This window comes from Rousettus aegyptiacus, unplaced genomic scaffold (genome assembly GCF_014176215.1).
Source record: "Rousettus aegyptiacus isolate mRouAeg1 unplaced genomic scaffold, mRouAeg1.p scaffold_m13_p_8, whole genome shotgun sequence".
In the NCBI taxonomy this organism is placed as follows: domain Eukaryota; kingdom Metazoa; phylum Chordata; class Mammalia; order Chiroptera; family Pteropodidae; genus Rousettus; species Rousettus aegyptiacus.
In genome coordinates this window covers 70,611,501-70,623,372 of record NW_023416311.1, presented here as the reverse complement: position 1 = coordinate 70,623,372, position 11,872 = coordinate 70,611,501, and the positions used below count along the sequence as shown (strand labels likewise).

Here is an 11,872-nt window from a genome sequence, read left to right as displayed (position 1 = left end):
CAGCTTTGTATCATATGTTGTTTATATATAACAATAAAAGTTTTAAACAGAAAACTGCATACAACAGGTCAGAAGAGAGATCCTTGCTCACCACCCTAGCAACCTTCCCTGTGTGTCCCTACTTACCATCCCTCTTCTCCTTCCCAAAATAAATGCTATCCTGATGTTTATGATAATCACTTCCTTTTCAGTACCTAAACATTCTTCCCTGAACACTATTGTTTTGCCTATTTTCCTTTGGTATTTTGATAGGACTGTTAGGTCTTTTTCTTTCTAAAGAATCTCCTTACTCCTCTTTTTTTCTCTCCTTTTCCTTAGAACTTATTGGTTGAAATACCAGATTAATCGTCTTTCATTTATTGTAACCTGAATTTTGTTTATTGCATTCTGTGGAATAATTTAACATGCTTTTCTGTCCAATTAATTTTTTGTAAATTGATGGCAGCATCACCTTGTGGTCAAACATTATTGCATTTCTGTTCAACGAGGGCACTGCAGACAAATGTTAAGAGACCAGGAGGAGACATTTGCAATATCTAAAATAGGAGGGAGAAAAAATGACTATATCTGAGGATGTAGTTAACGATGAATACACAAGACCTTTGGAAAGTTTTCTCTATTAAAATACATAAGAGATGCAAAAAAAGATACAGTTGTTTGTGGCTATAAAAATTTGGATGGATAATGAGATTGGCATACAATTCAAACTTCTTTCAAGCTTCCCTCCTTGTATTATAAATCTTGAAAAGTTAGAAACTACATTTCCAGACATTCTTGTACTTTTTAAGGAAGGTACATTTAAGTAAGATTTGGAAGGTGGAAAAAGGGCAAAAGCCTTTTTCCTGCTGCTTTATTTTTTTATTTTTATCTTTGGCTGGCAAGCATGGTGGTGAATATAATAGTATTTTCTGCAGCAGCTTTCTAGGGCACAGCCATTGACTTATGGGCGTTTAGTTGTTGCTACAGTAGCTTCTTGATTCTTGAATTGTAGCTATAGCAGTGCATTCTTAACATCAGTTTCTCCAGTTGCAGGGTCTTGATTTTTCATCATCCTGATAGTGGCAATGGTAGCAGCTCACTTGACAGCCTAGTTCTTCACAATTATCCTGAGACTCATTTCTGATTGCCCAGGCTAAAGCCCACTCCTCCAGCCCTTTAAACAGTTTTCTAAGCACCAATTCTCTATATTAAATCCTCATATATTTAAAGTAGCCAGATCTATTTCCTGCAACTGAATGCAGATTCGTAAATATAAAAATTCCCCAAATTAATCTATACGATCAATCCCAATTAAATTTTTAAAATAATTGAACAAAATGTAAAATGTATATGGAATTTAGGTCTGCAAATGTCAACTTCAAAAATTAAAAAAAGGTAATCATCTTACAATATGTTTAAAATATTGAATCTATGTATTAATTTAGTAATTGATGATGCTAGTTGATAGGCCTAATAGGGAGGTTCATTATATTATTTTTACTTTTATTTGACTGATGTTTTCCATAATAATGTAAAAAGAATACTCAGTCTGGTGTTCAAAAGTTAGGTGGGAATTATAAATTTGGGACTCAGCAAAATAAAGATAACATTTAAAGCCATGGGATTGGATGAAAACAAGATTAAAATGTGAGCAACTCTAATTTTTAGAAGTCAGATAAAGAAGATAAAGTAGGCTGAGGAAAAGACATAAGGTATGAGGAAACCAGGAAGTGAGATGTTTTGGAAGCCTAGAGAAGAAAATGTTTTAGAAATGCAGAAGTGGTCAAGTGTGTCAAATGCTACCTAAAGACTAAAATGAGAACTGAGAATTTATCTTTTGGATTTGTCAAAATGGACATTTAGACAATTGAAGAAATTTTGCTATAAGGGAGAACACAAAAATTAAGCAGAGGTCAAAAGAAATTTTTTGTTTTGTTCTCTTTTCAGATAGATACCTGATACTAAGGCATATTAGTATACTGGTAGGATGATCTAGCTGAAAATGGGAAAACAGATACTGGAAGAAAACAATAACAAGAATCAAGGTCCTGAATGAAATAAACAAAAGTACAAGTAGAGGGAATATTTCTTCCATGTGTAGCAGGAGTGAAGGCAATAGGCAATATTTATAGGTTCAGATAAATGTAGGTGGATAGATTCGGTGGAGGGAAGGTGAGATTGTTTGTGCCTATTTTCACCCCTTTAACTCTCTAAGCCTCAGTTTCCTAACCAGGAATATGAGAAGTACCTACCTCATAAGATTTCTGTGGATCCAATGATCAAAGAGCCGACACTAAATATTAACCTAGTGGGAAACTGTTATTAATCCTGCTAGTTCGATTCTCCATTAACAACAAAATTATCAATCTCTCATTTTGCATTTAATAAAATACCGCAACTAAAAATAACTGTAATGGACGTAACCTAATGGGACTGCATGTGTCAGAGAAGGTTCTCTTGGACAGTTAAATGAAGTGTAGACATTAACTTGACAAAGGTGGGTGCTAGAGGAAGAGTTTAAGGAGGTTTAGAAACAAACAAAAACCCCCCACTGTGTCTATCAATCAAAGGCCAGGATCATAGGATCATGAAGTAACTAAAGGCATGGTAACATTTACCCTCAGTGATTTCCAATACCTCTTGTAGATCAGAATTATGCTCTTAAGAAATCAACATAATATAAATATTCAAGCTCGTGCTGAAGCAGACCTGAAAACAATTCATGAACTTTGAATAGACCATAAGCTATATAACCAAGGAGGGCAATCAGGTTTCCCCTTTGTTGCCTACTCTATCGACAGAAGCCATGTTGAGTACTGAGTAAATTACTTAGGTTTTTTAAAGCTCAGCAGTAAAGTGTCGGAGCCAGTTATCCCTATTTGCAGTAGTCACTGGGCATTCATAGGAAATGGTAGCATGTAAATTACTCTTCTGTCATCCTGGAGCTAAGATAATGACTTAGGAACTATTTTTTAAAGTAAAAAAAAAATACTTTTCAGTTTTTTTTAAAGACTTGTATATAAATATTATCAGAAGCATAATTCTAATAAAATTAGCACTTACAAAATACGCAGAAGCAGCTGGAGTCAAAAATAAAAATATTTACTTTTACTGTTAGAAAAGCTTTCATGATTTTCAACACGGTGCAAGTCTTAAAAATTACAAAAGAACAAAAAAGAGGGAACCAAAGAAAAGTAAGAAATAACCTGGAATATTTTCTGAAAACAGGTATATAAACAGGCGAGTCAGATGACAGGTTATTTACATAGATTTGTGTGTTTATGTATATAAGAAAATATCACATGACTAGGAAATTTCAAATGCCTTCCCTGTAACATGGAGGAAGGGGGAAAAATTGTTACTGAACAAAGATAATAGTTTCAAAAGGGGAGTATTTCTATGTATTTTGTAATATTTCTATAGCACTGAATAATGTTGGCAGTCATTTTGACCTTAATCCTTAGCACAGTGACCCATATAGCTAAACAGTACAAACCCCCTTTCCTGTGCTAACTCGACTCATTTAACAATAGAAGCAACATTGTTTTTTGTTTTTTGAGATCAACTGTAACACACTGGGCACGAATTCTCCTTCGATTACCCAGTTAAGAAAGGTAAAGTTTATCCAACTGTGCCTCGCTAGTTAAATTATGCCAAGTTATATATTTTTAGTCTGTTAAATAGATAAAAGTAGGGTAATTGAGTACATGAATCTAAACTGGTTAGCCATCTGCAAAAGTTGCAGATTACCAGGTCCCGCTCCCAGTTCGAATGAATCGCTTTTTAAGCGGTAGGGCTGGGGGATGCATTCTTAAAACTCGCTCCTCAGACATTCCAAACCGTGGTTCTGTAACCTACGAAACCAACTAACCTTGGAAAGCAAAATTAACTTCATTGTTTTTGACAAAGTTTTGACAAAACGTTTTGGTTAAGGGTTCATTCGGGCCGAAGGAGAAATTCTAAAGTATTCAGATGATCGTTTCAATCTACATCATCCATCAAGCCGGGAGCGACTAGAGGTGAGCACACGGTGGCCGCCCCGAACGTTTCTGCAAACGTGAACTAGCCCTTTCCTCTGAGGGGAAAGAACTTGGGGATCAGACTCTTTGGAGACAGAACCGACTTACTCAACCCTAACAATGCAAGAACCGTACTCTCTGACCCCTCCAGGGGATACTCGCAGTGCCTCCAGCCCAGTTTCCGGTGCAGCATCTACTCCGCCAACGCTGGACGAGGAGAGGCTGTTCCCGCGCCGCGGTCACAAACCAGGAGTCCGGGGCCGCGCCTGCGCAGCAAGGCGCGGAGCGCGGGGCGAAGTCCGTTTCCTGACTTTTCAAGGAAGCGGCCTTGCGTCACTTCCGACCTCCCTCTAGCTGCCATCTTGCGTCCCCGCGTGTGTGCGTTTATTCTCAGCTGGTCTGCCCAAGACCTTCTGAGCGCCAACCCTAGTCCCCCGCGCGGCCCCGTTTCCTCTCCAACAAGGTACAAAAAGGCTGTGGACGCCGGCGTGGGAGGAGGACGGGAACGGGGGCGGGAAGTGCCCGGAAGGAGCGAGACAGGGAGGGACAGGGCTGAGGAGAGGAAGGCGATGCGACGAACAGGCGCACCCACTCAGGCTGACTCTCGGGGTCGAGGTCGAGCCAGGGGCGGCTGCCCAGGGGGCGAGGCGACGCCGTCTTTTCCTCCACCTCGCGGCGGAACCCGAGGACAGGAGCCTCAGGTACCGCGAGGCTTGCGGAGAGTGGCCGGGCAGGCCCTGGCTAGGCCGAGGCCGCGCCGGGGCCGGGGTGGGGGGTGCTGACCAGGCTTGGGTGCGAGCCCTTTATCCGGCCTGTAAAGATGGGGGAGTTGTGGGGGACGGGTAGGAAAGTGGGTGCTCTGGGCTCCCTCGAAACTGAATTGGGAGCTTTGCGGGGTGGATTTGGGATCCAGGCCTCGGCCTGTGTAGGATATTTGTTCTGGTGTTTTGGGAAGTTATAGAGCGTGGGATGCTAGAGTGAACTAGACCTTTCCTTGCTGAGGGTTTCCCGTTTTTCTAGATGAAAGAAACTATCATGAACCAGGAGAAACTCGCCAAACTTCAGGCACAAGTGCGCATTGGTGGGAAAGTAAGTTTTAATAGGGTTTTTTTTTTTTTTTTTAAGTTTTAAAGTTCGGGTTTTTCCCTTTTGCATTTCCAATAGCGGTGGCTTGCCACTTTGTCTCTAGAGGGCATTTCGCATAGGTAGCAAATTGGGAGGAAGGAGGAAGCGAGTTAAGTTAGAAATATAGTGTATCCATGAAACATGCAGGCTGGATACTCAAAGAAAACAAGTGAATCGAGATGAAAAGAGCGCTTAAACTACAATGCTTTTATGTAAATATCTTTCCAATGTTACAGTGTTTTAAGTAGAGCAAAAGTGTTTCCTAATGTAGTAAGAAAATGTGTCATTTCAGTTAGATCATTATTGTGGCCATGGTGTCTCTGACTTGTTTTGGCCTAAATTGTATACAGTTGGTTCTTGCTTAGTAGTAGTAGTAGTAGTAGTTGTTGTTTTTTGATTACTAAGCTAACTGAATTTAAATTTCACCCATGTTTTCAACTATAGTTAGCAGTTTGTCTGGATTATTTTTGTACTTGATAGTTAAAAGTTCTTGTCTCTTGTAAATTAATACCTTTCTATGATGCTTTCATAGCTAAATGCAATCCAGTATAGTAGTTGTACATTTTTTAGGGTATTTGAAGATTATCTTATAGGTGTACATTTTGGAATTTAAGAGCAGTGACTATAGATTTGGAAATAGTACCTAAGTGGCTATCTGTGGCTATTTTTCTATTTTGACTTTGTAATTACACTAAAACTGAGGGAATTAGAGTGATTGGTGTGTTTTTAAGTGATCAGTTTTTGGCTAATTGGTCTTTCCTGGTGGATAGTGAGCCCCTTCAAAGGGATTCTTTTTTGATTTAGTTTCTAGATTGTTCTGTAATTTATTTAAATCAGAAGTCCACTCTAGACAGAGGTCTACCTAGTTGTATTTTCGCATTGTTAGCACATTCTTAGTATTTAACAAGGTGTGGTATAGCCTGTTGAACAGAGCATGTCTTTACTTGGTAAAACTTGTAAGGTATTTACTTGTATGGTAAAAGCTTCCATAGTCCAAGTTTATTGCCTATTAGTTTTTTCCAACTTTAAACATTTACCTTCAAGTAGAATTTACTGTGAAATAGCCCAAAGTTGCACTTCGCTTTAAATAATAAGATGTACATCTGTTAATTACTGGACTTTGCCAGCAGTAAATGTACCCTTATTCTTTTTTCTTTACTGAAGCTGGTAGACGCCAAGATCCACACCTACCTATTAACAACAGGGAATGTTTCTTGTCCTTTTTAGCAATTATGATAAGCTAGGTGTGGCCTTCAAGTGCCAGAAAAACTCATATTTGTGGGTCAGTGTTTGGATGCTCTTAAACTGGTATTTTTAACCATCAATCCTTTTAGTACAGCTTTGAGGAGCAATTCGAATAATGTGCTTGTGTGCCATTTTTTTGTCGTTAGTCTTTAACTTGTGAGAGATTCTAGGGTAAAAGAAAGTCTAGGTTTTCTAGGATTCTAAAGGCTGATGTAGGATTAAACTTCACTTGTTTACTAATTAATAGAAGACGTATTTTTGTTGTCATTGTAATATGGAAATGTTTTTTCACCTTTGAAGAAACCTACTTCATGGGATGTAAAATTAGGTGAGTTAGTTTTGCCTTAGAGAAAACTATAAGTGTTAGATATCTGATCAGAGCATTGATAATAATTTAATTATGTTTGTAAAAATTGAACTCTGTAAGTGAATGTATGAAACCTGTAGAAGGTATATTGGTTTTGTTTTTCGACTCATGGTGGTTTCTCAGAATGTCTTTTAAAGGTGTCTTGGAAACCAGGTATCTACATGACCACTTCAAGGTGGTGGTTATTCTTTGAGAGTTTTGGGGGGTTGGTAACCAGTATTTTCTGTAGCTGTTGATATTTTCTTAAGATAAAATGTGTTTTATTTAAGGCTTCGCTATGCTGGATCCTGAGAATACAAATTATAAGTAGCTGAAAGTACCTGTCGGGGAGGGGCTTTAAAGGCTAGTAGGGGAGATGGGCATCTTTTAAAAAATGTTTTTTCCCCCACAGTGTACTATACATAGTACAATAGGAACATTTTCAGAATATAGAGGTGGAAATGATTTGGGTTGGTTGCAGGATTTGGGGGGAGCACAGAAGAGATAATGACATCAACAGTATCTTAAAGGATGATGGGAATTGCTATGGCGGTTGGGGGACAGTGGGGTAGGTGGGTGGTAGTCCTTCCATGAAGAGCCTTATGTACAACATAAAAAGCTTATTGAGCCTATATGAAGAGTACATGAAAATGTTATTAAAGAGTTTTAAGCAGAATATGGGAGGTCACATTTGCCTGGTTTTGAAAGTTTATAGGATATTTTCAAGATGGGGGATATCGGAGACTTGGTATATATATTCAAGAGACCACAAGTTTTTCTAAAGCCTTATTCATTCATTCATCGAGTTACTGAGTACCTTCAATGAGCCAGACACTATTCTAGCTATTGAGTTTTATTACAGTAAACAGACTAGAAGCCCTCAAGGAGTTTACATTGTAGTGTGAGGAGACAGACGATAAAATATACTTATCTCTATTAGTAATCAGTGTTATAAAGGGAAACCCGAATAGATGGAAAGAGATCAGTGTGGGAGTTTGTATTTTACATTGGGTGGTTGGGAAAGGCCATTCTTGATACCTAAGGTGCTAACAGAGCAAAGATCTATAGTAAGGGAGGGAGCCATCCACTGCTGGGGACGAGAGGAACAGGATGTGCAAAGGCTCCTGTTTGCCCTATTTAAGGAACAGCATGGACATTTATTTAGCTGAAAATAAATATATGTGTGTGATAGATGTGATCAAGAGTGGCATAACAGATCATGGTTAGGATAAGACTTTCAGATTTTATTCTTGGGTGTTATAAGAGTCTATATACAGATATATGATTGGATTATACACTATCTTGCTGTGAATATTAATGAATGTTGATTTTTCTTTAGTTAAAAACAAAAGTTCTAAACATGGAATTTCTCAGAGTCTTAATTTTGATTGACACATGCCACTACTCTGATCACTTTAGAGCAGATTATGTAAAAAGTAGAGCTTTGAAATGAGCATTCCTTTATATCTGACAAAACTAGAATTTTATAAATTGTAAAGAGACTTAGATAATTCTTTTTCTTTCCCTCTTTTGGCTTCCATCATTGCCCTAACTTGCCTACTCACTGCATAATAATTTGGTCATGGTAATTTTCTTACACAGATGCAAAGGTCAAAAGAAATTAGAAACTGTTTCCATTTGAAAATGTCTGTTATAGTATAAATGTGTGGCGTTTTCTTTCCTGTTCTCCCCACTTTAGGGAACTGCTCGCAGAAAGAAGAAGGTGGTTCACAGAACAGCTACAGCAGATGATAAAAAACTTCAATTTTCCTTAAAGAAGTTAGGGGTAAACAATATCTCTGGTATTGAAGAGGCAAGTGTTAAATTTTATTTCTTTATACAAATTTTGGCTGAAAAAAGCTTTAATGTTTGTTCATTAAATGAAAAATTTGACTCTACAGTACTTCCAACACAGTATTTCATATCCCTCTAAGATATGTTTCTTCTCTGTTAATATATATTAGGGAGATTGCTAAGTCTGAAAACCATTAGACTGCACTTTCTATTCTACCCATGCTTCACAGTGAAGTGCTGTATTTCATTTGCTGCTTAATAAAATGTTTAGTTTTAAAGGGATTTTAGTGGGCGTTGCTAATTAAATTTTGTGTTTTATAGGTGAATATGTTCACAAACCAAGGAACAGTGATCCACTTTAACAATCCTAAAGTTCAGGCATCTCTGGCAGCAAACACTTTCACCATTACAGGCCATGCTGAGACAAAGCAACTGACAGAAATGCTGCCCAGCATCTTAAACCAGCTTGGTGCAGACAGTCTGACTAGTTTAAGGAGACTGGCTGAAGCTCTGCCCAAACAATGTGAGTTTCTTAGTAGTGGTTTTAACAAGGGTTACTGACTTAACAATAGATTTCTAACATCCCATGGTGCCAAATGGATATGAATGTCTTTAAATTTGGAAATGCAGCCTTTCCTCTAAAAATGTTAATTTTTTTACACTGATTTTTAAGCAAGTATTCTTAGTAAGTTCAATAATTTACTATGCTGTGATCATTATACTTGATTGTTTTCTACTAGCTTTTATGCTTTGGATAAAAGACTTTGAAATTTTATCTTTGTTAGCTAGAAATTATGACTTAATTTTGGGCTTTTCTGATAACTGGCAGTTTAAAATTGGTTAAAGATATATTATAAATTATCATATTTTTTCAGTTGTATCGATACAGCTGATATTACCAATCTTTAAGAATCGATTGCCTCTTTTCTGTTTTTAATTGTAGTATGATGAGGATTTTGTTCAGGACAGAAAATCATGTAGTTGAATAAGTGTATATTAGGGGTATAGCTACTTTATGCTGAAGCCCTCTGATTAAAATTTTGAAGAATGGGAATGTAGAAGCAAGACAGGCTTATTATATGGCCTGTTATTTAGTCATCCATGTTTTTCTAGGCATTTATTCTGTTTCAGTTTATTTTTTATTTTGCATTGAGCAGCATAACAGTTTCTAGAAAGTCTTAGATTTTCGGAGCTGAAGTAGACATTTGAAATAGCCCACTGAAAATTATATGGGGCTAGTACTGTGAGGTCTCAGTTCTCAAATATAGTTCACTTTCTTGTGTAATAAAAGGAAAATGGATGCTTACCACTCAAGATACTTAATTTTTTGGTTATTTAATTTTCATTTCAGTAAAGGTACGTTGAGCAGCTCCTTTATGTCATGCACAACACAACTGATTATTTGTTTGCCTCTTCATTTGCCTCTCAAAATAAATCTTACCATAATTTGGTATATGGGTTTACCTGTACCCTACTGTACCCTGGAGGTTCCCTGTTGTTCTCATAGTACCTGTGGTGGGCAAAAGGGATTGAATGGAAGAGTATGGCATTTGGTTTGTTGGCTATTACTAATATTCTAGTTCATTTGTAGACATCAGAATATCGTGTTGTTGCTGGTACTATAAATGAAATCCCAAATGTCACTGTTGTCATCCTGAATATAAACCTTTCATCTGCTCCTCTTGGTTAATGTTTATGGAAGACTTGAACAAATGCGTAATATTTACATTTCCCTTTTACAGCTGTGGATGGAAAAGCACCACTTGCTACTGGAGAGGATGATGATGACGAAGTCCCAGGTAGGTACTTTCACTTGTGCTTAATTAGAGAATCTTAGCTCAGGAGAAAAGGGATTCTTTATACTACAGGAAAGACTACCTTGAGGGAGGGAGTATAGGGTAAAGGAAGGGAGGAAGGTGACATGAACCTCACTGAGAATGAGAAAAATAATGCAGTGTTATCCAATTGGGACTTAAGTTTGTGGACTTGGCTTTTTTCTTTTTGGGATTTTGAGAAGTTAACGGTATTGGAACTTAAATATTTAATAAATAAGTATCTCCACATCAACTAATGTATTACATTGCTTAAGTTTAACTTGAAGTGCGACAGGAATGGGGAGGTTACGTACATATTCTTGAAGCACAATTTTTATGTCATTGGCAAATTAATGATTTTCCCTCTTTCCCTTGTTTTAGTAATATGCCAAAACATACACTTCAAAATGTGCCAAATGGGTAGTGGTCTCATTGGAAATAAAAACAGTGTTTAAATTTATATCCTGATTTAACTGTAGGATAGAATTTGAGAGCATTTCCTTATCTTTTTTAAGATCTGCATTTTTAGATTTGGCTTTTTTTTCTGAGTTCCTGCATTTATCTTCTAGATCTTGTGGAGAATTTTGATGAGGCTTCCAAGAATGAAGCAAACTGAATTGAGTCAACTTCTGAAGAAGATAAAACTTGAAGAAGTTACTGGGAGCTGCTATTTTATATTATGACTGCTTTTTAAAATTTTTTTCGTGGATCTGATAAAATCTCAATATCTAATATTTTTAAGCCCAAGCCCCTTGGACACTGCAGCTCTTTTCAGTTTTTGCTTATACACAAATCATTCTTTGCAGCTAATTAAGGTGAAGAAGCCTGGGAATAAAGTTTGAAACAAAGGTTAATAAAATTCTTTGCCTAGTATACAGTTTTATTTTTTATTTCATTGACACTGGTTTGTACACAGAAGGCAAAGTCGTTTGTAGAAAGCTAATCATGGTATGTAATATGGCTGATAATCTCTGGTATTTGATTAAAGATTTAACATGATAGTAAAATGGAACAAAGGTGGTATAAAGTTCTCATGTTTGCAAACTTTTTTCTTCAGCAACCCTTAGGGCTTCCCTGGTTTATGTGATGGGTGTAATTATAAATTGAAAATAGACTATTCCTTAGTGGGTGAGCAGGGTTTTTTTTTTCTTAATATTGTGTATATTGTAAGCATTTATTGAGTGCCTTATATGTATTATCACACTTAACTTTCTCTCTAAATTTAGTCCTCAATTTATGAAGTAGAAACTAATAGCTCCATTTTGTCGATGTAACCAGAAGTTATTTTAAAAAAAGTAAATCCCTTAACTCCCTTCTATGCAGGATATTCTATAAAGTACCTGAATAAAAAGTAGGAATGTCACCTTGTCTTTTCCTTAAATGATAATACTAAATGAATTTGGCTACTTTTTAGAAAATTTAACAGTAAAATTGACATGTGTGTACAGTTGTAAGAATTTTAATAGAAAACACATGTAACTGCCACCATAATCAGGGTACTGAATAGTTTCATCACCCCAGAAATTTCCCTCAATATAAAGCTACTCTTT

General features: G+C 36.9%; 1 protein-coding gene across 2 annotated transcripts; it reads left to right on the top strand.

Moving 5' to 3' along the window:
* Nucleotides 1–4,329: 4,329 nt before the first annotated feature.
* Nucleotides 4,330–11,334, top strand: BTF3 (basic transcription factor 3). Of its 2 annotated transcripts, none has more exons than XM_016122216.2 (6): nucleotides 4,330–4,461; nucleotides 5,019–5,087; nucleotides 8,414–8,527; nucleotides 8,830–9,031; nucleotides 10,251–10,307; nucleotides 10,892–11,334. In XM_016122216.2, the coding sequence occupies exons 2-6, from the start codon at nucleotides 5,019–5,021 to the stop codon at nucleotides 10,936–10,938; spliced, it is 489 nt and encodes a 162-aa protein (XP_015977702.1). In that variant the 5' UTR covers nucleotides 4,330–4,461; the 3' UTR covers nucleotides 10,939–11,334. The 2 variants fall into 2 exon arrangements, with proteins under 2 accessions (XP_015977702.1, XP_015977701.1); XM_016122215.2 differs by having other exon boundaries at nucleotides 4,335–4,699.
* Nucleotides 11,335–11,872: the final 538 nt, after the last annotated feature.

Excerpts from the sequence above, each read along its gene's own strand:
- BTF3 (XM_016122215.2), top strand. The coding sequence starts at position 4,568 with ATGCGACGAACAGGCGCACCCACTCAGGCTGACTCTCGGGGTCGAGGT. Across the intron at positions 4,700-5,018 it reads CCCGAGGACAGGAGCCTCAG|ATGAAAGAAACTATCATGAA; the intron begins GTACCGCGAGGC and ends CCGTTTTTCTAG. Across the intron at positions 10,308-10,891 it reads TGATGATGACGAAGTCCCAG|ATCTTGTGGAGAATTTTGAT; the intron begins GTAGGTACTTTC and ends TTTATCTTCTAG.